The 22,224-nt window shown below is 41.6% G+C and overlaps 1 protein-coding gene across 3 annotated transcripts; it reads right to left on the bottom strand.

Moving 5' to 3' along the window:
- Positions 1-2,629: 2,629 nt before the first annotated feature.
- On the bottom strand, positions 2,630-22,213 carry ZBTB8OS (zinc finger and BTB domain containing 8 opposite strand). 3 transcript variants are annotated; one of them, XM_019802458.2, is made up of 8 exons: positions 21,697-21,833; positions 12,320-12,413; positions 10,534-10,558; positions 10,137-10,258; positions 9,833-9,915; positions 8,149-8,201; positions 6,659-6,695; positions 2,630-3,987 (listed from the first exon to the last, which is right to left on the bottom strand). In XM_019802458.2, exons 4-8 carry the CDS (start codon positions 10,207-10,209, stop codon positions 3,901-3,903), a joined length of 333 nt encoding a protein of 110 aa, XP_019658017.1. In that variant the 5' UTR covers positions 10,210-10,258; positions 10,534-10,558; positions 12,320-12,413; positions 21,697-21,833; the 3' UTR covers positions 2,630-3,900. The 3 variants fall into 3 exon arrangements, with proteins under 3 accessions (XP_019658017.1, XP_019658015.1, XP_019658016.1); XM_019802456.2 differs by lacking the exon at positions 12,320-12,413 and having other exon boundaries at positions 21,697-22,205; XM_019802457.2 differs by lacking the exons at positions 2,630-3,987; positions 12,320-12,413 and adding an exon at positions 6,097-6,324 and having other exon boundaries at positions 21,697-22,213.
- Between the last annotated feature and the right edge of the window lie 11 nt (positions 22,214-22,224).

The following is a 22,224-nucleotide window of genomic DNA, read 5'->3' on the forward strand; positions in this document are numbered from 1 at the left end:
AGAGCATGTTGTATGAAGACAATAAACAATGTCCCAAATCTGCCCCTTAACAGCAAGGTAGTTTCAGGTGTTACTAATTTCTCTATTGGTAAAATGCAGGATAAATGCACCACATATAGAAATACTGGAAGGACAAATGGGCAACATACAGAAAGCAGCTGGGAAAGTAGTTTGTACAGGTGAATCCTGGATATGGATTTATGACAAAATAAATATGTTGGCCTTTTTTTCTAAGAGTACTTTCTTGTATGTCCAGAATTTGACATTGTTCGTTTCATAGATAACAAAATAAAAGCTATTCATAGTACACTAGATGGGAAACAACATTGACAAAGTACTATAGTCACTAAATTCTGTGGATGCTTGCTCTGGAAGGAGCTTTTAGAGGACATCCTTTCTGGTTTTCCGGTTTTCTCAATCTGGAAATCCTCAAGCCTTCTGCAGCTCCGACTTCAGAAGTGGGGAGGGGGCAGAACTCCTATTCACTTGGTGCCCATGCCTCACTTTGAAAAGGGCACCCTTTCTGAACATTCTCTTCCAACGCCCAAGTGGTAATAGCAAGGTGGAAAGAGAATTGGCAAGAGTGGCCATAGGGACCTATAACCACTTCTCCTGCTTGGAGGGAGAGGCACCAGGGAGAAAGGTCACCATGTCACCATGACTTTCCTGGAAAGCTACCGCCATCATAGGACACACTGCCATACTCATGACAAAAGCCATCTGATCGGAGTGAATGAGAAGATGCTGATGGTGTGATTTGGACCTTTTAGGCTAAATAACCAAAAACTGTTTCAGTAACAGAAACCTTGTCGTTCTCAGCTCAGTTGTTTAAAATACAGTATTACAGGACCATAGAAACTTAAGGAATCACTAGCACTTCTAATACGTAGATGAGGAAGGTCCAAGGTCAGATAGCAGACTGAGGGCTAGAAACTGAGGCTTGTGACCTGCGATTTGCTCAAGGAGCTGACCCGCAGGCTCTGCCTAAATTTGATGTAGCTCCAAGATGCTTACTTATTAGCCCAGGGACTGTTAGGTAGTGACTGACCATCTACTATTACATGCCACCTGGGAGCACTCCTTCTATTCAGAGGGACAAGGCTAGCAAACACTGAACAATGATAAAATTAAGGCTGCAGATCTTTAAAGCTAATAGGGAGGCATAGTTTAAAGACCACTGAAGGCTGGACAGTTATTAGGGAAGCTTCGAGAAAATGGGACTTGAGCTGTGCTTTAAAGCAGAGCTTTCTGACCAGCAACTTGTGGACGAGATTCAGCCCACCCACAATTTGTTTGTATTCCACTGTGATGAGCCATAGTGGTTTTTTTCTTTCCCAAAACTCGGGAGCTTTCATATGAAAACCCCAATTTTGAAGTGTCACGAAAACTGCAACACTAGGCCTATATTCACTTTAGCAATAGGGCAAGAGCTGAAAGGCAGCTGCCTCCTTAGCCACAGCCTAAGTCCTCAGCTAAACACCCAGAGTTCATTCTCATTACCCTCCTGACTCCCTGGGAAGTGAATGTGCTGTTCATGTTTTGGGAAATAGGAAAGACAGCCCAGATAGGAGAGTAAGACACAAAAGTGAAGATGAGTGGGTATGTTATAGGGTGGGGGGACGGCTTTGCAAAGGGGAAAAATGTGTTCCCTAGGCCAAGACACATATCTGAAACTAGCAGAAGAGTCTGGTGAGAGCCTGGTGTGACCATCTCAATAAATAAACAAAAATAAAGCGTGTGATGCTGGTAAGTCAAGAATGGCGACTTCACATACAAAGGGCAACATACTCATTTTCCTTCTACTCAGTATCTTCATTTTGGCATACTTAAAAACAGAAACTTTTTTTTTTTTTTTAAGATTTTATTTGTTTGTCAGAGAGAGAGCACAAGCCAAGGGAGCAGCAGGCAGAGGGAGAAGCAGGCTCCCCGCTGAGCAGGGAGCCTGATATGGGACTGGGTCCCAGGACCCCAGGATCATGACCTGAGCTGAAGGCAGATGCTTAACCGACTGAGCCACCCAGGCGTCCCAAAACACAAACACTTTAAAATTCACACAAAATTGTAACAAATTATAAATGAAAAGAAATATAACTTGTATTGCATAATTACAACTGACTTCCTTTTACTGAAGCCCATTACATAGCACTGGTGGTTAAGAGGGGTAGCTACCCTTTCTCTCCTAGTCAGGTTTGTACCCTACTTGGCTTAATCTATCCCAAGGGCTCTTCCGATGCTGGATTCAGCTCTTCCACTGGACTCACAGTATCCCAGTGCTCCTTTTCACAATCAATGCCCCAAATAGCCCAGGGTGTTCAAAGGAGTCCACGAAAAAAAGAGAGTCCTAGGTCAGCCTGCAAATTCATCCTAACAAAAGGTTTTCGCTTGGAGGACCGCAATTCCAATTTCCAAAATGTGCCTAACAATAAAGGAGTTCAAGAAGCACCACCCCAGTGATCCTGCTATGTATTCACCTGAAGAGCTACTATTCACACCGTGGTTCTTGGCCTAGTTTCCCATTACCTCTACTTTCTGTTAAATACCCAGAGAAAAATATTACAGCGCTCAGAAGACTTGGGAAGCTCGCAGACAATCTCTCCCTTTTAGGTCAGTTTAGCAAGCTGTAATGATATCTGGCACCACCCAGTGGCAATCTTTTCTCATCTATGTGTGAAAAAAAGAGCAACTCTGCAAACTTGTCATGGCAACAAAGAATACCTCAATGAATAGAGAATAGAATAATGTTGCAAATCCAACAAAAGCAGTTTCTTTTTTTTTTTTTAAGTTACCTCCTTTGAGAAGTTCAAATCATTTTAACATGGTTTTCCAACAAAGAACTTAGGTAATTTTTAAAAAAACAAAGAAAAACAATTATTTTCTTCTCTAACTGTATGAATATACTGGCTTTAATATAAAATCACACGTGAGAAAGAAGGGCCCATCTGTAAGGGTGTTTAATTTTTCTTAAGGGAAAGCAGTAAAGTGTCCATACATTAGTGCTTTAAAAATGAGAGAGAAACCCAGAGCTCTTCCTCGAGAAGTCTCCCAATTTTTAAACCATAATTATATCTTCTAAGAAAATCAAGTGGAATACAGGACGGCTCTGTCCCACAGGAATCTAAACCTCTCAATGTATATATAGAAAATATGTGTGTTGGGGCGCCTGGGTAGCTTAGTCGGTTGTGCATCCAACTCTCGATCTCAGCTGAGGTCTTGATCTCAGGATCCTGAGTTCAGGACCCACGTAAAAAAATGTGTGTGTGTGTGTTTGCACGTGCATGTGTGTGTGAACCAATGTGGGAAAAAAGCAAAGCACTGGCTGTAGGATTTCTCAAATTATTATTATTTTTCTCAAACCGGATTCAATAAGAGTGTGGCAGGTTCAGAGTCTCTGGGGCTGCTATTTAGATTACTGATCCTTTTGGGGCCAGGCCTTCCACTGGAAGGGTCTGAGTACCCACTGCTACAGTGGGGAACTAAGAGATGAGATGCCATGCTTGCCGCCAGAATAATTCTTTAAAATTTGAATATTTGGGTAACACGGACCAAGCTGCACCTTGATGTCTCATTTCTGACACTCACATTTTATGTTAAAAGTTCTGTTCACGGGGCACCTGGGTGGCTCAGTCGGTTAAGCGTCTGCCTTTGGCTCAGGTCATGATCCCGGAGTCCTGGGATCGAGCCCTGCGTCACGCTTCTCCCTCTCTCTCTGCTGCTCCCCCTGCTTGTGCTGTCTCTGACAAATAAATAAATAAAATCTTAAAAAAAAATAGTTCTGTTCTGCAAATGTCCATATTATCAACAGATACAGCAGATTTATATCATGGGATCTTCTGAAAAGTTAGAGGAAAAAAACAGATCTTCATAGGAGGGGATGGGGGGGTTGTTTTGTTTTGTGGTCTCTTAAATGTCAATGATCACAAAAACTTCTGGCTTCTCCTCATTATAGACCTGCATGGCTGAGTAGGTTATTGCCTTGACTTCAGTTCCCTAAAGTGGGGGTTAGAGAAAGAACAAGAAAGAAAAAGTGAACATCGAAATCAGAATCATTAACTCTAGCAAAAACTCGCAGAAAGGCCAAATTTTGCTACTATTCTGAAAAACTAAAACCCCCATGAAACAAGCAGTTACTCGTACAGCGTTCTACACTTGCCCGGCAACAATGCGACGTGTGCTCAGGGAAAGCGAGCTGGCTGGGCCTTAAGAGCCGCAGCTCGAATCCTGGCTTTGTTCCCACCTGGCTCTGCAGGCTGTCTGACTTCTCCAGCTCCCCCTTTTCCGTTTGCCGAATGGCTTGAGTGGAGGAGCCCACAGCTCTCCTACTGCCTGACTCAGGGCTCCTCCTCGAGACCTGCTCGCAGGGTGACCCGGGCCCGAGGAACACGGACTCTTCTCTCTTCCTCAGCTGCCCGCTCGCTTTACCACATGGGATTCTCTCTCCACGTGTTTGATACATGACAACCCCCCTGCCCCTGCCCCGGTTTAGAACCACAGGATTAGATGTCCTCTTAGTTCCTTCCTGTTCTAGAAAAGAATCGACAAGAATTCTGTGCAGTGCAAAATGTACCAGGCAATAGGTGACTGGCATTTGCTAGCTCTGGGGCACAAAGGAAGTCTGAAGATTTCGCAGACAGATTTGAAAGGCACCTACTTTTGCTTTTTTCCCCTCTGCCATAATCGCCTGGTGAAACCACAACCTAAATCCACTTCAACTTTCTGTGGCAGCAGACACCACGCTAACTGGTACACCTGAAAGTCATGTCCACAGTCTCAAAAGGGTTCTCGGCACTGACCAGGGACTGATCCTACACTTGCCAGTAAACCAAGCTTCTCACTCTCTGAAACGATTACTTTCCATCTGCACCTCTAGCATCCCTCCCTCTCACCCTCCGGCCGTGCCTCCTACAGAAAACGGGGGCAACCAGGAAGAACAGGCTCATCTTCCCCCATCAAACCGACCATCTCCTCCATCTGTACTCACATTCGCTTGGCCTCCTGTTACAACGAACGGCCCAGCCCTGCTCCTATCAGAAGGCTGACCCCTGAACCTGGACACTCTATCCCCTCCCCCCCTTCCCAACTTAAGGTCTTTGCTCTGAAATGATCCTCTCCCTCTCCAGCATGATCCATTTGCCCCGAGTTCCTAGGTCACTTCCACATGGTCTACACTCGTGCTACAAAACCTCCTCGCTGAAACAAGACAAAACAAAAAACCTCCTCCCTTCCCCACCACATGCCCCTCTGGCTTCTACTGTTCTATCCTTATGTTCCCCTTTTCTCCAAAATCTTCGAAAGAATTGTCTCAATTCTGCCTCCACTTCCCTATCTCTCATTCATTAGCTCTCTGACCCACACATCTTTCCACTGATTAGTAAATCCACAGTCAATTGTCAATCCTCATTTCACTCTGAGCGATTAGTCTCAAAAGTGTTAGATATTTGGCTTTAGGACACCCCTCTTCTTTTGCTCCCTCTCTCATGAGGCTCTCCTTCTCCTTTCCTTTTTGGCTCCATCTCTTCCAAAGTTAGTGCCACAGAGCTCAGTCCTCTCTATACTCTCTCTTATCTACACCTCCTTCCTTGGTAATCTTATTTAGTCCTAAGGCTATGAATATTGTCTATTCAGTGATGGCTTCCAGACTGAGATTTCCACATCTCCCTATCTCCTGAACAAGTCATCCTACAGACAAGTGCCTACTATGTGACATCTCCATTTAGATATCTAATATACACCTCAAACATACTATGTTCAAAAGAAAGTTCCACTGTGTCTTTTGTATTCTAATTCACATGGCCCCCTCTCCTGATTTCTCTCCCAAGGCTCCCTCACCAGGCTTCATTTCATTATGTTGTGCTTGAAGAAATGATACTGCAGATCCCAGAAGCAACTACGAGTCCTCAGTCACCCTCAACTAATTTAGGTCTCCTTGGCTTAAACACAAGGGTCAGCAAACTGCAAATCACAGGCCAAATCCAGCCTGCCACCTGGTTTTGTACAGCCCCCCCACACTAAGAATGGTTTTTACATTTCTAAATGGTTGGGGGGGGGGAACCACGAAAGAGTATCTCATGACATTTGAAAATGATATGAAATTCACATTTCGGTGTCCATGATGTTTTATTGGAATACAACCACAGTCGTTCACATGTGTGTGGTCTGTGGCGGCCGTCGTGTTGCAACAGAGGAGCTGAATGCTGTTCTATTACTTTCGTTCCACGAAGCTTCCAACATGATGCAGCCCTTTACAGAAAAATGTGCCTGCCCCTATTCCTCCAGACAGACTTGACTGCTATAGAGTAAAGCCGCACAGGGTGGCAAACACAGAATCTGGAGATGCACAGAAAGTAGAAGGTGCTTCAGGGAACATCTAGTCCAACACCTTCATTAAAGGGAGAGCTACAGGAGCTCAAAAAGGCAAAGGGACTTTTAAGTCTCACAAAAATCTGTAGCTAACCTGACCCTAGAACCCAAGTACTGACTCCTAATCCACCAGATTAGATGTGTGAAGTCCCAGGGTTTAGACACGAGATGATCGGGGAAGTCTGAGGAAAACTCATGACTTTACACCAATTTCTTAGCACTCATTGAGGTCTGCCGTCATATACTGACTTTATGGTAAGGAAATATAAAATGTTTTTAACGGCTGGATTTAAAAACATACCTGAGGGTGCTTGGACAATGAAAATTCTTCTCCCCACCTTGAGAAGGAAAATTAAAACATGATTAAGACTTCCAAGATTTAATATTTATTTATCCTTTACATATTTTAAAATACACCTTATAAATGTGGTTCAGATATGAGAAAGCCAAAAGAGCTGGGAGGGGCAAGGAAGCTATCAATTTCAGTTTGACTGCCAGTAAATACAGCTGTCGAGGGGCTTCCGTGCTATAGCTATTTCGACAAGGTTGATGGTTGCCGTAAAAAAAAAAAAAGTGCCCTACTATGGTGTGTATGTGGTAGATTCTCAATAGACGCTGCTTAATGACTACTGTTTCACAATAGCGTAGCGTGTTCAAAATTTTCACTGTACTCAAGGCTACAGAACTAAGTAAATACTATCTCCTATTGCAGAAAGCAGGTCGAGTACTGCAGAGACAAAATACTACATGCTGTAATATGGTCTTAAATCGGTTTGCATTTTATAACTTTTCAGAAAATGTCCATGGCCTGTATATAGAAAGCCCCAGAAAGGTTCTCTCCTAGAACCTGGGCTAAGTATCTTCTCTCCCTTCAACACGAATGTGACTAGAGATCACAGGAGGAGAAGCAGTAGTGGTAGCAGAAAGAACAAAGCTTTGTGTTGTTGTTTTTTTAAACTTATTTGAGAGAAGAGGAAGAGAGCAGGGCTCAGGGAGGTGCATAGGGAGAAGAAGAGGGAGAGAATCCCAAGCAGACTCTGCCGAGTGCAGAGCCCAACAGAGGGCCTGGTCCCACAACCCTGAGATTGTGACCTGAGCCAAAACCAAGAGTCTGACACTCAAGCGACTGTGCCACCTAGACACCCCAAAAGAACAAAGCTTTAAAATTCTGTTCAACTATGTATTAGCTAAGTACCTTTGGAGAAGCCTGACTCTTTACCCATGAAAAAAAAAAGAAAAGAAAAAAGGAGGGGAAATAATAAAAGACCTCACTTTGCAAAGAAATAAATCAAATTTAACATAAATTGGAAAAAATAGATTTTATATAGAAATAACCTAAAAGATATCCTTAGGTGACTGAAGAGATTTGGGAAACACCAAGCCCAATCAAAGAGATCTAATCAAGTGTTTGCAAACTCTGGAAGGAAAAGTGTAATTTGTTAATAGAAGGAACCAGCGTGAACAGAGTCCAGGTGTGAGGATCTACAAGAAGGATTCGTCAGTGTTCCTATCACCAAGCCAGGCTACATGCAAAAAATTTTGACGCTAAAAATCAATAAACTGGGAATCAGGTTCAAGAACCAACACCAACTTCGTTCTGACAAATTTCTGGTCCTCCAAAGCTGAGGACCAAAGCCCTTGCTCCTCGGGCTCTTAAAGCTTAACCTGCAGAGCTCCACTGGGATGCGACTGGACCTCTGACTTCACATTTCTGTCTTCCTGCCTACTAGGTTCAGTGAAGAATTTTAACAACCTTCATGACTTGCTACTGAAAAGATTTTCAAAACATACCCAATTGAGCGTAATTTGAAATTTCTTTCATCAATGTGAAGTACTTTCACTTCCTAAAGAGGAAAAAAAATTCAATTTAAAAAGAACGTTCATAACAGACCATCTACTAAAACACACCTAAAAGTTGTCAAAACACTATGTTGTACGCCTGAAACTAATATAATATTGTATGTCAACTATATTTTCGTTTACGAAAATATGTCTAGGTTTTCCCCTTTCCTAGAAAATAATAGCATACGACTTCTCTGAAACAAAGAAAATTAAAATGTTAACTAAAGTAGAACAAATGAAATATATTTCGAGGAAATAAGGTTTTTTCTTACATATTCAAGAGAAGCATTCTTGAAAAATGTACAATCTAAAAACATGAGTCAAGAAATTTCTCTGTAAAACAGAATAGGATGATACAGGATTTTAGTCATTTTCAGCTCATTTTTTTTTAAAAGATTTTATTTATTTATTTGACAGAGATAGAGACAGCCAGCGAGAGAGGGAACACAAGCAGGGGGAGTGGGAGAGGAAGAAGCAGGCTCATAGCGGAGGAGCCTGATTTGGGGCTCGATCCCATAACGCCGGGATCACGCCCTGAGCCAAAGGCAGACGCCCAACCGCTGTGCCACCCAGGCGCCCCTCAGCTCATTTTTAAATAACACTGTAGGCTCTCGACCTCTGTAGGATAAGTGACCAGTTAGAAGAGTGTACGCAGTGGGGCTGGGAAGAGACAGAATGGAGGGGTTGTGGAAGCAAGGAGGGCCCTGTGTGTTAGGTAAACAATGATGTTGGAGAGAGGTTCCCTTCTCAAGGTTGATGGCAACAAGCAATCTCCACTTGGCTTTTCCTTTTTCATGTTAAGGAAAGCTGACAACAATTTTTAAATGTAGGCCAACATGGCAGAGCTACTAAATTTCCCATGGGACAAAGGAACATATGGATGGACATAAATATAGTTCAAACTTGGGAGACATAGAAAGTGTGGGTGAAGACAGCAGGTGCATTCTTATCACACAATCCTGATTAGCGACAAGTATATGGTAAGAGATCTAAATATTACAAAATGCTGGGGCGCCTGGGTGGCACAGTCCTTGAGCGTCTGCCTTCGGCTCAGGGCGTGATCCCAGCGTTCTGGGATCGAGCCCCACATCAGGCTCTTCCGCTGGGAGCCTGCTTCTTTCCTCTCCCACTCCCCCTGCTTGTGTTCGCTCTCTCACTGGCTGTCTCTATCTCTGTCAAATAAATAAGTAAAATCTTTAAAAAAAAAAATAAATAAATAAATAAATAAATATTACAAAATGCATACACATAGGCAAAGTCAGGTTAACTCTATTTTCTGCAAATCAGTATCATCTTATGTATCTGTACGGCTTGGTTTTGCATCATGTGTTCTATTCTCAATCACTTTTTTTTTAATTTTATTTTATTTTTTTTTAAAGATTTTATTTATTTATTTGACAGAGATAGAGACAGCCAGCGAGAGAGGGAACACAAGCAGGGGGAGTGGGAGAGGAAGAAGCAGGCTCATAGCGGAGGAGCCTGATGTGGGGCTCGATCCCATAACGCCGGGATCACGCCCTGAGCCGAAGGCAAATGCTTAACCGCTGTGCCACCCAGGCGCCCCCACTTTTTTTTTTTTTTAATCTGAACTAAGAACCCATTTGCTCAGGAAAAAAGAAAAACCCTTGCTTACCCGGGGTATGAAGAATTCATCAGCACTGAACTTATAAAGCCACTCATCCAAAAAGTGAAACAGCAGAGACTGTAAGTCATCTCCTACATAGGATCAAGAAGAATCATGATAGTATGACGTTTAAACAATTCTTGTCTCTAAAAACTTGTTTGAATTTAAAGTGCAAGGAATTTCTTAGACTAGCTGAAAGAGGAAGAACAGGCTCCTCATTGATTTTATTGTTCTTATTGTGAAAACGCACTGAAGTTATGCAGAACACTGCACATTTGCATGACAACCTCTTCCTTGTTAATAAATTGGTTACCTTGGGTTTCTACTTCTACTGTTTGCAGGGGCTCCACAGTCCCAGTATCTGTCATGTAACCAAACATGGCCATTGCACACTGTTCAAATGCTTCCTCCAGAGTATCTCCCCACGCATGTAACCTAAAGAAATACATTCATGCCCTGTGTAATAAAAGCTACAGCAAGAGATAAAACTTGACAGCAGGGTCAAAATAAAATCAGCATGATAAATACAAATCCAAAGGCCTCAATCAATCTAACGGATGGAAACCGGGTTCTTTTAAACCATCATTTTCATGTTGTAAAGGAACCAAATTAGGAAGAGAGAATTAACACTAGGGACATCGAAATTAAAACATCAGACTTCCTATTTAAGAACATGATTTCAAAGGCATAAATTGCAGGTGTGTACTCACTGGACATCTGCTGTATGATCCAAATCTGAGGGAGAGAGGGAAAAATACATATGTCATTAAACTTGACTTGCAAATCACAAGGAACTCTAGTTCATTATTAAGAACATTATCCTTCGGGGCGCCTGGGTGGCTCAGTTGGTTGGGCGGCTGATTCCAGCTCAGGTCATAATCCCAGGGTCCTAAGATGGAGACCCTGTGTTGGGCTCCCCACTTAGCGGAGGACCTGCTCCTCCCTCTCCTTCCGCGCCCCCCCCATTTTCTCTCCCTCTCAAACAAATAAAATCCTAACAAAACAAAACACATTATCCTTCAAAAGCAAGAAAATGTGGGGCAAACCTCACCTTTTGCTATCCATTTACATAAGAAAGTAAAGTCAGGATTCGTATTTAAATGACAATTTCTAGAAAGCAGCAGGGCCAGGAGCTTCTAGGTGATCTAAAGCGTCTAATACATTGTGGTATCTCAATAATGCTATTTCCTGCCATTAGTTACTTTTCCTAAACAAAACAAATCAGTATCTTTTCTAAATATCTGCTGTGTGAATGATCAAAATTCTAGGAACTACTTCATCATCAAAGACATAAAATTCCAGATTTCTCTGTCTCACCTTTTCATGAACAGCTAACCAAATCCTATACAAAATAGGCTTGTCTTTTTAAAAGAAGAGCCAAGTTTTTTATTCGTTGATTTCTTTCATATGAAGTACTCCTCAATGATACCCTTGCCTAATAAAGTGGTTTTAGAAAGTAAACTCTGCAATGTGTTTACGAGCTTTTCCCCCGACATCCCCACAGGAATACATCCCCACAGGAATACCCGAAAGTAACAACCATTCCTATCACGAACTCCCACTGGATCTGTTATCTCAACATTTCACAGTCTATTCTTCACTGGTATCATGACTTCTATCAGTTTTTCCCACTTAGGATCACAGAATATTCAGGCTAGAAGGAAGCCACGTAGCTCATTTATTATAATTCCCTCACTTACGAGAAGAAACCTGGGGTGCCTAGCTGGCTTGGTTTGTAGAGTATGCGAGGCTTGATCATGATCGTGAGTTCAAGCCTCATGCTGGGAGTAGAGATTATTTAAAAAAAAAAATTTTTTTTTAAAGGAAAAAACCTGAGATCAAAGAGCTCGCGTGACTTTAGTTAAAGACTACTGTTGATTAGAGGCAACGCTGGGCCTAGAATTGAGATGTCCCTAGAGCCAGGCTAGCAGACTTTGCACCATTAATACATAGTCTCTTGGTGGCACTCAAAGTTCAAATACTCTTAACTCACTCAAAAATATTCCTGTGGACGGAACACATTTTAGACACCAGGAGAGATGACAAACAAGTTTAAATGACAGATATTAACCCTAGAAAAATGAACGCCTGCGTCCAGAATGCTCATAGCAACTTATTCCCCCAAATTAAAAACCAAATATCAACCAACAGAAGAAGAGATAAACAAAGACACAATGCAGTACTGCTCAGTGATAAAACAGTGCGACCTACTGACTCATGCATTAATATGAATCTCAAAAACGTTAAATGGAAACTGCAGAACTCTCAGCACCTGAGACCTGTATCCAAAACCCCTGCGCCAAGAGCGATCAAACTTCGGCAGAGCTGGGCTTCTAACAGCGTAAACCTTGTTCCCAGAATCACCCCAGCCCGAGGGCATGAGACTACCTGCTGGAAAAAGCGAAGCACAGCCAGAATATGCTGTTTGTTTCAGCCCAAACCTAACAATCGGCACTTAACCTCCCTTTCTTATAGCATTTACTAAAAAGGGCTTACAATAGTGAATATCCCTTAGAACTCAGCATGATCCTTCTCCAGGACTCCACAGCCATTCCTTTGAAATGTAATCATCAGGAAGGACTCCCAGTTCCTGTGGGAGGACAGAATACGAATGGTAACTGCCTGCTACCAAATACTGCAGGCCTAATTGGATTTATAGACTAACCACTTGTAACTTTTCACTTCTCTGATTCCACTGAGCTCCCTCTCTCCCCTCTTCTGCATCTGCCCTTGAAGAGGTCCCATCACCTCTGTGCAATTCGGAATGGAGCTCAGCTCTTTCTCTTACTGTAGTTATTGAATAAAATCCCATTCACCACGTTAATGTCCAGCTGCGTTTATTTTTGATACTGAGTGAAGAAGCCAGGCATAAAAGAATCTATACCGTCTGGTTCCACTTGCGTGAAACTCTAAAACAGGCTCTGGTGATAGAAATCCAAACTGTCTGCCTCGAAGTAAGGATGTGGGTGGGGGCTCACAGGAAAAAAGCAAAAAGGAATTTTCTAGGGTGATGGAAATGTTCTATAGCCTGATTGGAGTTTGGTTACAATCCAATGTAAAATACACTCCAATGATAAATACGTGTATATATCTGTTTACCAAGGGTTTTTTTTAAACATTTTAAAATAATCTCTACACCCACGGTGGGGTTCAAGCCACAACCCTGAGATCAAGAGTGGCATGCTCTGCTGACTGAGCCAGCCAAGCGCCCCTTTGTTTATCAAAACTTATTGAACTTTACACTTAATATCTGAGCACTTTTACTATATATATGTGAATTATACCTTGATTTAAAAAAAAAAAAACAATTTAAAAGGGGGCTCCTGGGTGGTTCAGTTGGTTGGGAGTCCGACTCTTGGTTTCAGCCCAGGTCATGATCTCAGGGTGTGAGATCAAGCTCCACATGCGCTCAATCTGCTTGAGATTCTCTCTCTCCATCTGACTGTCCCCCCTCACCCGCGAGCACTCTGGCTCTTGCTCTGTCACTCTCTCTAAAAATAACTAAATAAATCTTTAAAGAACAATTTAAAACGACAATGACAGATTGCTATAGTGCAGTAGTTCTCAAAGTTTTTGGTCTCAGGAACACTTTACTCAAGTATTTTAGAAGACCCCAAAGAGTTTTGGTTCATATGGGTTGTACCTGCCAATATTTACCATACCAGAAATTTTAACTGAAAAAACTTTTAAATACTTATTCGTTTAAAAATAACAGCACCTGGCTGGCTTAGTAAAGCAGGACATGCAACTCTTGTAAGCTCTTGTAAGTCTGAGCCCCACATTGAGGGTAGAGATTACTTACAAATAACATTTTTTAAAAAATAATTAAAAAATAAAAATAAAGCCATTTTATTTAACATATATTGCATATCTTTACGAAAAATAACCATATTTTCCCAAAACTTTAGTGAGAAGAGTGCCACTGTTTATGCAAGTATTTCTAATGTCTGATTTTCAACGTGCTGCAATATATTGATTTGGTTGACGTACATACATAAAATGAACCTCGCAGATATGCTGGAGGAAAAGGCAGGAGTATCTTAATAGACTTTCAAAAAACTACATATAGTCTTCCTTGATGCTACACCAAAACTAGTAACATGTTAATTTTTTATTTCTTTTAATTTTTTCTAAAGATTTACTTACTTATTTGAGAGAGAGAAAAAGAGAGAGCGTACACAGGGGGGAGGGAGAGAGAGTCTTAAGCAGACTCCATGCTGAATTCAGAGCCCCACTCAGGGCTTGATCTCACAACCCTCAGATCACAACCCGAGCCAAAACCAAGAGTTAGATGCTTAACCAACTGTGCCACCCAGATGCCCCTGAAATATGCTGGTTTTTTAAAGGTTAGTTGCAATGTGGATTTTGAAGCTGTAACAATGAACTTTTTGTGCTCTGTAATATTAAAATCCATTGCTCTATCTTGTGCCTCAAATGGATCTTATCTGTGCCTGATTGTATAAAATCAAAGTGCTGGTCTTTTGAAAAATACCAGTTCAGGGTACCTGGGTGGCTCAGTTGGTTAAGCATCTGCCTTCAGCTCAGGTCATGATCTCAGAGTCCTGGGATTGAGCCCTGCATCGGGATCCCTGCTCAGTGGGGAGTCTCTTCTCCCTCTCTTTCTACCCCTCCCCCAATCAGTCTCTCTCTCTCCCATGCTCTCTCAAATAAATAAAATATTAAAAAAAATACCAGTTCACTGATTTATACAGATAATGTTGACACATTTAATTATATGGAATGAAATTACATACACATATATATTCATATATCACCACCAATCTCATCACAAAGATCTTTAATTACTGGGAAACTGTCAAGCTCATGATGGTTTTCCATCAATGGTTTTCCAAATTTTGAGTTTCACTCAAAACCTTGACTTTTATCATTGCCAACAAACATTGTGTTATTTTCCTTGATGTAACAGCACTTTATTTAAAGAAATTATGTGCCAAATAGCCCTGTCTGAATAACAATACTATATCTTTCAGTCATTCTTTGGAGAGAAAAAAAAAAAAAAAGCTACAGGTGTTTCATGAAAAACAAGAACAAAACAAAAACACAAACAAAAAACGCAGCTCACAACTCAGTTACACAGGTTCTTTTCCTCAAGGTAATCATCAATATTTTGACAACCAGCAGAAACACTTTATGCATAATTCCCATTTTGTTTCACAGAATATTAAAAAGACATGTACTCAGTGGTTAAGATTTAATAAAATTGGCAGTCCTTACTGATTCATCAAGGACATCTTTAAGTCAAAATAATTTTTTCTTTTAAGTACACGGCGGTAAGGAATCAAGTGACTCCCAGCACAATTCGGGGCAGCTGCCTCAAGCGGAGCTAAAGGTCCAGCAGTTTTACCCTTTCAATGCTTTTGCACCATCAACACAAATATCAACACGGTAAAAGACCAAATATCTCAGTATTATTACGAAAGTAGTTCTGACATCACAGATCCTCTGAAAGGGTCTGGGAAACCCAGGGGTCCAAGGACCACACTTGGAGAACTGAAAACTATGGAATAGGAAATAAATTTAACTTGGACTGAGGGGTTCAGTTAAGAATTCCCAAAGGATCGGGGCACCCGGGTGGCACAGCGGTTAAGCATCTGCCTTCGGCTCAGGGCGTGATCCCGGCGTTATGGGATTGAGCCCCACATCAGGCTCCTCTGCTACAAGCCTGCTTCTTCCTCTCCCACTCCCCCTGCTTGTGTTCCCTCTCTCGCTGGCTGTCTCTATCTCTGTCGAATAAATAAATAAAATCTTTAAAAAAAAAAAAAAAAGAATTCCCAAAGGAAACAAGACTTAACACCGGAAGAGCCAAGAGACTAAGGGTGATCTCAATGTGTTTGCTACTCCCAATCTGTGCTCAGTGCCCGATATACAACAGGTGTTCAATCATATTGCTGACTGAATAAATGAGATGACAACTATGCTGAGTCTGAAAGGAAAAACAGAGCCACAGCAGAAGCTTGGGGGGGCCTGGGGGCCGTCTGTGGAAAGAAATGGAACTGGGAGAAAATACAGACTAATCTCACATTACATCAATTCAAAGACTGTACAAAACGCTGGCAAGTAGAATCCAGTACACGACCAAGTGGGATTTATTCCTGGAATGCCAAGATTAAATTATTAGGAAACAGATTAATTTAACTCATATAAATGTATGATCCTCTCCATAGATATAATCATGAAACACATCATAAAAATATTAACAGGATTTTTCAGCAAAACGTTTTTTCTGCACAACAAATTAAAAAGTTAAACTAGCTTGCTTTCTTCTTCTTAATTTCTGTATTTACTGAATATTTTTGCGGTATAGTAAAAATACATATTTGGTCTTTGTCTCTGGTTTCTGGCAAAGCTCCTAAAACCCTCGGATTTCCCTAAGTGATAGGAGTGTCTTGTTATTCATTAATAATCCCCTTCTGTCCATACCTGAGTCTATGCTATTGCGGTTACTCAGGGTAGGGCTTCTAGATAGCCTTAGAATGGGGCAGTCACCGGGATGATCCAACACGGATTGAAGAGTCAGAACTTTCAACCCCGCCCCCTCACCAATAAGTGTGTGTTTGGCCTGTGGAGGGTGGAGCAGGAGACTGAACTAGGGACTCTTTTTAAAGATTTGGAGAACGTCGCATTGGTGAACTTATCAAGGTGCTAGGAGGATGACAAGCCCAGAGGTGTCTGGAAGCTCCAAGCCCCTCTCCCCATACCTTGCCCAATGCATGGCCTTATTTGACTGTTCCTTAGTTGTATCCCCTATAATAAACTGGTTAGCCCAAGTAAAGCATTTACCTGAGTTCATAAATTGTTCTAGCAAATTACTGAACTCGAGCCCAAGGGGGGTTGGAGGGGATGCATGGGAACACCAGAAACTGCAACTGGCTAGGCAGAAGTGTAGGTAGCCCGGGTGCCCCCTTTGAGGCTGGTGTCTGAAGTGGGAGCAGCCCTGTGGAACTGCGCCCTTAACCAGTGGGGTCTGTGCTAATTCTGGGGAGTTAGTGTCAGAAATGAATTGAATTGATGGACACCTAGTTGGTGTCGGAGAACTGGGACACTGCCTGATGCGGAGAAACTATACATTTCAGGTCAGAAAGTGCTGTCAGCGGCAGGGCACCTGGGTGGCTCAGTTGGTTAAGCGTCCGAGTCTTGATTTCAGCTCAGGTCATGATCTCAGGGTCGTGGGACTGAGCCCCAAGTCGGGCTCTGTGCTCAGTGCAGTGTCTGCCCCAGATTCTCTCTCCCTTTCCATCTGCCAACCTCCCCCCCTGCTCTCTCTCAAAATAGTAAAATCTTAAAAAAAAAAAAAAAGTGGTGTCAGAGGAAAGAAAAGAGAGTTTTATAATGCATATATTATGATAATACAGTACAGCATCCAAAATTCAAAGTGTGCAATGAAAAAAATTTGGAGATGATTGCCCAAGAGTATCAGCTAAAAATTATACTAACTATAAGAGAATTCCATAAAAAGGCAGTGTAGAAAATTAATTATACAACTCAATAACTTTCACAGTTATAATCAATAACAAGATAGAGAGGATATCATGAAGAAAGGATCATTTACATTTACATCAGAAACAAAAAAGATGTGGGGCGCTTGGCTGGCTCTGTCGGTACAACATGCAACTCTTGATCTCAGGGTCATGAGTCTAAGTTCCCCGTTGGGCACAGAGATTACTCAAAAAAACAAAAAAACAAGCAAACAAAAAAGATGAAATACCTAAAAATAACCTCAGGATACATAAAGTAAGATTTGAATACCCTATTCCTAGAGAAAAAAAGCTAATATAAATATGAAGGCTTTAATTCTCCTTAAATTCATAATTAATATGAATAAAGAAATACCAATAGTAATTTTTTAATATGTGGTTTACTTTATTTTTTTTAAGTTTGTCTTTACTTAAGTAATCTCTATACCCAATGTGGGGCCCAACATGGAGCCTACTTAAAAAAATAATAATAAATAATAGGAAAGGAGGTGAAAGGTAGCCAAATATATGCCACTCTGGCATAAAGATTATTTTGAGCTGAAGACAAATGAGAGAAGGTATAAGAAAAACTTTCTGCCTTCCCCACTATATGCCTAACACAAATTTGTAAAAGTGCTCCCCACTGCCTATCAGCAAGGACAGAAATTAATCATCAGAGAACACTCTAGACCCTTATCCACCCAGAGTCAGTACCAGAGAAATCTACGTAATAAAGTTTCCTAACTAGCCCTCATCTTCCATTAGTCCCCCCCATACATTTATCTTCCCACAACTGGCTGCCGCACAAGTACAAAGTGCTTTTCCTTTGTCTTGTCATTGCTCTACAAAATTACTGCTCCTGTCGATGCTACGTAAGCTCAAGTTCTTCATTGCTGAAGCTGAGTGATTATACATGAAAGTCATTATACTATTCCCTTAGTTTTGCATATATTTATATATAGCTGGTGTTTATGAACATACAGGGAAAAAAGCAAGAATGGCAAGAAGCGGGGCGCCTGGGTGGTTCAGTTGGTTAAGCGTCCCTGTCTTGATTTCGGCTCAGGTCATGATCTCAGATCGTGATCTCAGTTCGTGAGATCAAGCCCCACTCTGGGCTCTGCACGGGGTGTGGAGCCTGCTTAAGATCTTAAGATTCTCTCTCTCTGCCCCACCCCCACTCTTTCTCACTCGCTCACTCTCAACAAAAACAACAAAAAAAGAATGGCAGGAAAGGGGCAAATAGTGATGGGAGAGTGTCCTACAAAATATTAAAAGACAGAATAAAGCCTCAATAATTAAAACTACAGCACTGGCACATAAAAAGAGAGATGGAACAAAGGAACAGCACACTTAAGTCCACTCACAGAACTAAATATAGGTAGGGGAATTCTGTATATGATAAAGATGTCCCATTTGAATCACAGGGGAAAAGACAGACTGCTGAAGAAATGAAGTCAGAACATCTGGTAAGTCATCTGGAAAATAATTAAATCAGATACTTAATTTCTACCTTACTCTAATCCTGATGTATTCAAGATTAAAACAAGAACAATCTATAACTATCAGCAAAAATATGGTTCTCACAAATATGAGCAAGAAAAAACCAGACACAAAAGGTAGACATACTGGGGATGCCTGGCTGGCTCAGTCAGTAGAGCATGCAAACTCTTGACCTCTGGGTTGTGAGTTCAAGCCCCATGCTGGGTATGGAGCCTACTTAAAATTTAAAAAAGAAAGAAAAGGAAAGGAAAGAAGAGAAAGGCATACTGTATAATTCCATTTATATAATGTACAAAAACAGGCAAAGCTAATCTATGATGTTAACAGTCAGGACAAGGTGGGGGGGCTTGGCGGCTCCTGGCTGGCTCAGTTGGTGGAGCGAGAGGGTTGATCTGGGGGTTGTGAGTTCAACCCCCAAAATGGGTGTAGAGATTACTTAAAAATAAAATCTTAAAAAAAAAAAGGTCAGGCAAACGAGAGTAGGGAGAATGGTAGTGACTGGGAAGGAGCATGAGATGGGCTGCTGGGCTGCTATAATATTATTTATCCATCTGGTCATTAGTTATACAGGTGTATTCAGTTTGTGAACATCCACTCACGATATATGTACTCTTCAGTGAGTGTATTATATACTTCAAAAAAAGTTTTTATTTCCAGGGGCGCCTGGCTGGCTCAGTTCATAAAGCATGCAACTCTTGATCTCCGGGTGGTGAGTTCAAGCCCCACACTGGTGTAGAGCTTACTTAAAAAAAAAAAAGTTTTCATTTCCAAATGTACTAGAAGAAAACGTAGGAGAATTATTTTACAATCTCAGAGTGGGCAAAGCCTTCCCAAGTATGATTTCCCAGAAGCCAGAAAAAAAGTTAACAAATTTCACTATATAAAAATAAATTTCTACAGAGTAACAAGCAAAAAAACAACCCAATAGAAAAATGCGTAAGAATACAAATGTACACATCCCAGAAGCAGACATACAAATAGCTCCACATATACAGAAATATGTTCAACCTCACTTATAATTTAAAAAATGCAATTAATATGACAAGATATTTAAACTGGAAAAGATCAAAAAGTATGGTTATGCAGTAAATGAGTCAAAGTGAGAGGAAAGAGGCACACTCATACAATGCTAGTGAGAGTATAAACTGGCACAATCTCACTGGAGATCAATTTAGCAATAATTGTTAAAATTAAAAATGTACATATCCTTTAACAAATCAGTGTAACTTCTGGAAATTTACAGATACACTTGCACATGTGCAAAACAATGGATGCAAAAGTATATCCACTGTGCATTGTTTCTAATAACGAAAGACTAGAAATAACATAAATGTCTATCAGCTGGAAACTGGTTAAATAAAGTAAATGTTAGAACATCTTTGCATGTATACATAAGAAAATGGTAAGGGGATGGGGCGCCTGGGTGGCACAGCGGTTAAGCATCTGCCTTCGGCTCAGGGTGTGATCCCGGCGTTATGGGATCAAGCCCCACATCAGGCTCCTCTGCTATGAGCCTGCTTCTTCCTCTCCCACTCCCCCTGCTTGTGTTCCCTCTCTCTCTGGCTGTCTCTATCTCTGTCAAATAAATAAATAAAATCTTTAAAAAAAAAAAAAAAGAAAAGAAAAGAAAATGGTAAGGGCTGCTGACGACCTGGAGAGTAAGATTAGATGGCTGGGGATCAGGGCTGAAAGACTTTCACACTGCATACCTGTTGTACTTTTTGAATTAGATATAAGACTTATTAAAAATAATTTTTAAAAACTGTTTTTAAGGGGTCCCTGGGTGGCTCGGTCGGTTGAGCGGCTGCCTTTGGCTCAGGTCATGATCTCGGGGTCCTCAGATGGAGCCCCCCTGTAGGGCTCCCCGCGCAGTGGGGAGTCTGCTTCTCCCTCTTCTTCTACTCTTCCCCCTCCCTGCTCGTGCTCACTTGCGCTCTCTCTCAAATAAATAAATAAATAAAATCTTTTTAAAAAATTTTATTTATTTATTTGACAGAGATAGAGACAGGCAACGAGAGAGGGAACACAAGCAGGGGGACTGGGAGAGGAAGAAGCAGGCTCATAGCGGAGGAGCCTGATGTGGGGCTCGATCCCATAACGCCGGGATCACGCCCTGGGCCGAAGGCAGACGCTTAACCGCTGTGCCACCCAAGCACCCCTAAAAAAATTTTTTTTAAGAGAAAAAAGAGTTAGGGAGATATGAAAGTTCAGAACCTAGTATGCCAAGGTAAATAAACTCTACAGAGGACAATAGAATATTAGTGAGATTTTAAAGTAGAAAAATAAAAGTCAGATTTGTGCTCCCCAAACCATAGCAACCTTTAGGGATGATAGCTAAACGTTTATATAGAAGATCAGAATCTGCACTATAGTTTCAGATTTATTATTATCTCATTTATTCCTCAGGTGAAGGAACTAAAGTGCAAAGAAAGGTTATGTGATTTGCCTTAAGTTACTAAGCTGTTCATGGCAACACCAGGTCTTTTTACTAAAAACACGATCCAAGTAAAAAAAAACAAGTTAGAACTTCCCTACTCAGCTTTCTAAGTCCTCCAACGTAACCACAGCCTAACCACCCCACTGTTGGAGATACATACGGGCGACAATTCGGCAAACGCTTGAAAATACGATTATCTTTAGAACGAATACACTAGTAAAACCCCACAAAATTATGTGACTAGGTCAATGTAGAAAAAGTTCAAGAGACTGTAAATGTGGCAACCCAGTTCGCGACTCTCAGACCAGGTGGCTTTTTCCTTCAGCATCCCCAGGACAAGGACCTACAATACAGGGCGAAATGGGATCAAGCCTGAAGCACCTAAGGGGTAAAGCGGTGGGCGAGGCCGGAAGACCTGGGCAAGGAAAAAGGGCATGAGAGAAGTGAGCCATCTTACTCACACTCGTACTTCCGAATGACTGGAGGATACTTGGCCTTGATCGCCTTCTGCTCTTCAGTCAAATTGTAATCTCGAACATCTTCCTCTTCCTGCGCCATAATTGCAGCACTGGACACTCTACTTCCGCCCTTCATTAGCCGGACTTCAGCCCTGATTTACAACTTCCGCCCTAGACTCCTCCCCCTTGGCCCGCCCCCTTAAAGGACCAGGACTCCATTCTCACAGATGTACTTTATACCGTAGACTTCTGTTCTAGGGCCCGCGCTAGGAGCACATCTTTAATAGGCTAAGGCCCTATTTTCTGCGTTTGCTTCATCTGTTCTTTCTAAGAACTAAGGAAAGAAATAAATTGGAGGACTTGGGAGGAGGGAAACACTTGAACTAGACGCCCCTATGTCTGAGTGGTTAGAAGCTTGTTCTTTCCGCCTCACTCCCAGAGTTGTTAACTAGACCCGAAAGCATCCTATATTTCTCAGCTGAGTACTGTGACAGCGTGGGGAGCCGAACAGCCTTTAAGAAAATGGCTGCC

The sequence above is a fragment of the Ailuropoda melanoleuca genome, chromosome 2, assembly GCF_002007445.2.
Source record: "Ailuropoda melanoleuca isolate Jingjing chromosome 2, ASM200744v2, whole genome shotgun sequence".
NCBI lineage: Eukaryota > Metazoa > Chordata > Mammalia > Carnivora > Ursidae > Ailuropoda > Ailuropoda melanoleuca.